This window comes from Leptonychotes weddellii, unplaced genomic scaffold, assembly GCF_054177405.1.
Source record: "Leptonychotes weddellii isolate Sample4059 unplaced genomic scaffold, ASM5417740v2 HiC_scaffold_200567, whole genome shotgun sequence".
In the NCBI taxonomy this organism is placed as follows: domain Eukaryota; kingdom Metazoa; phylum Chordata; class Mammalia; order Carnivora; family Phocidae; genus Leptonychotes; species Leptonychotes weddellii.
Window position 1 is genome coordinate 1 of NW_027786849.1, and position 288 is coordinate 288.

The following is a 288-nucleotide window of genomic DNA, read 5'->3' on the forward strand; positions in this document are numbered from 1 at the left end:
CTAAAGCTCTTTCAGGGAAAACGTGGGGGCCCTAAAAAGGGCCTTTTTAGCAAGTGACAGGGATCCAGACCACTTGTCTTCAGCCCCCAAAGCCGTAGAGGGTGCGGCCCTGGCGCTTGAGCGCGTAGACCACGTCCATGGCCGTGACCGTCTTGCGCTTGGCGTGCTCCGTGTAGGTGACGGCGTCCCGGATCACGTTCTCCAGGAACACCTTGAGCACCCCGCGGGTCTCCTCGTAGATGAGGCCGGAGATGCGCTTGACGCCGCCGCGCCGGGCCAGCCGCCGGA

The 288-nt window shown here is 63.5% G+C and overlaps 1 protein-coding gene across 1 annotated transcript; it reads right to left on the reverse strand.

Annotated features, from left to right (window-relative positions):
- Positions 1 to 79: 79 nt before the first annotated feature.
- On the reverse strand, positions 80 to 283 carry LOC145718691 (histone H4-like; the record flags this gene model as incomplete). The annotated part of the gene is made up of 1 exon (XM_081810202.1): positions 80 to 283. A coding segment is annotated over one exon (204 nt), but the record flags the coding sequence as incomplete, so codon positions are not given.
- Positions 284 to 288: the final 5 nt, after the last annotated feature.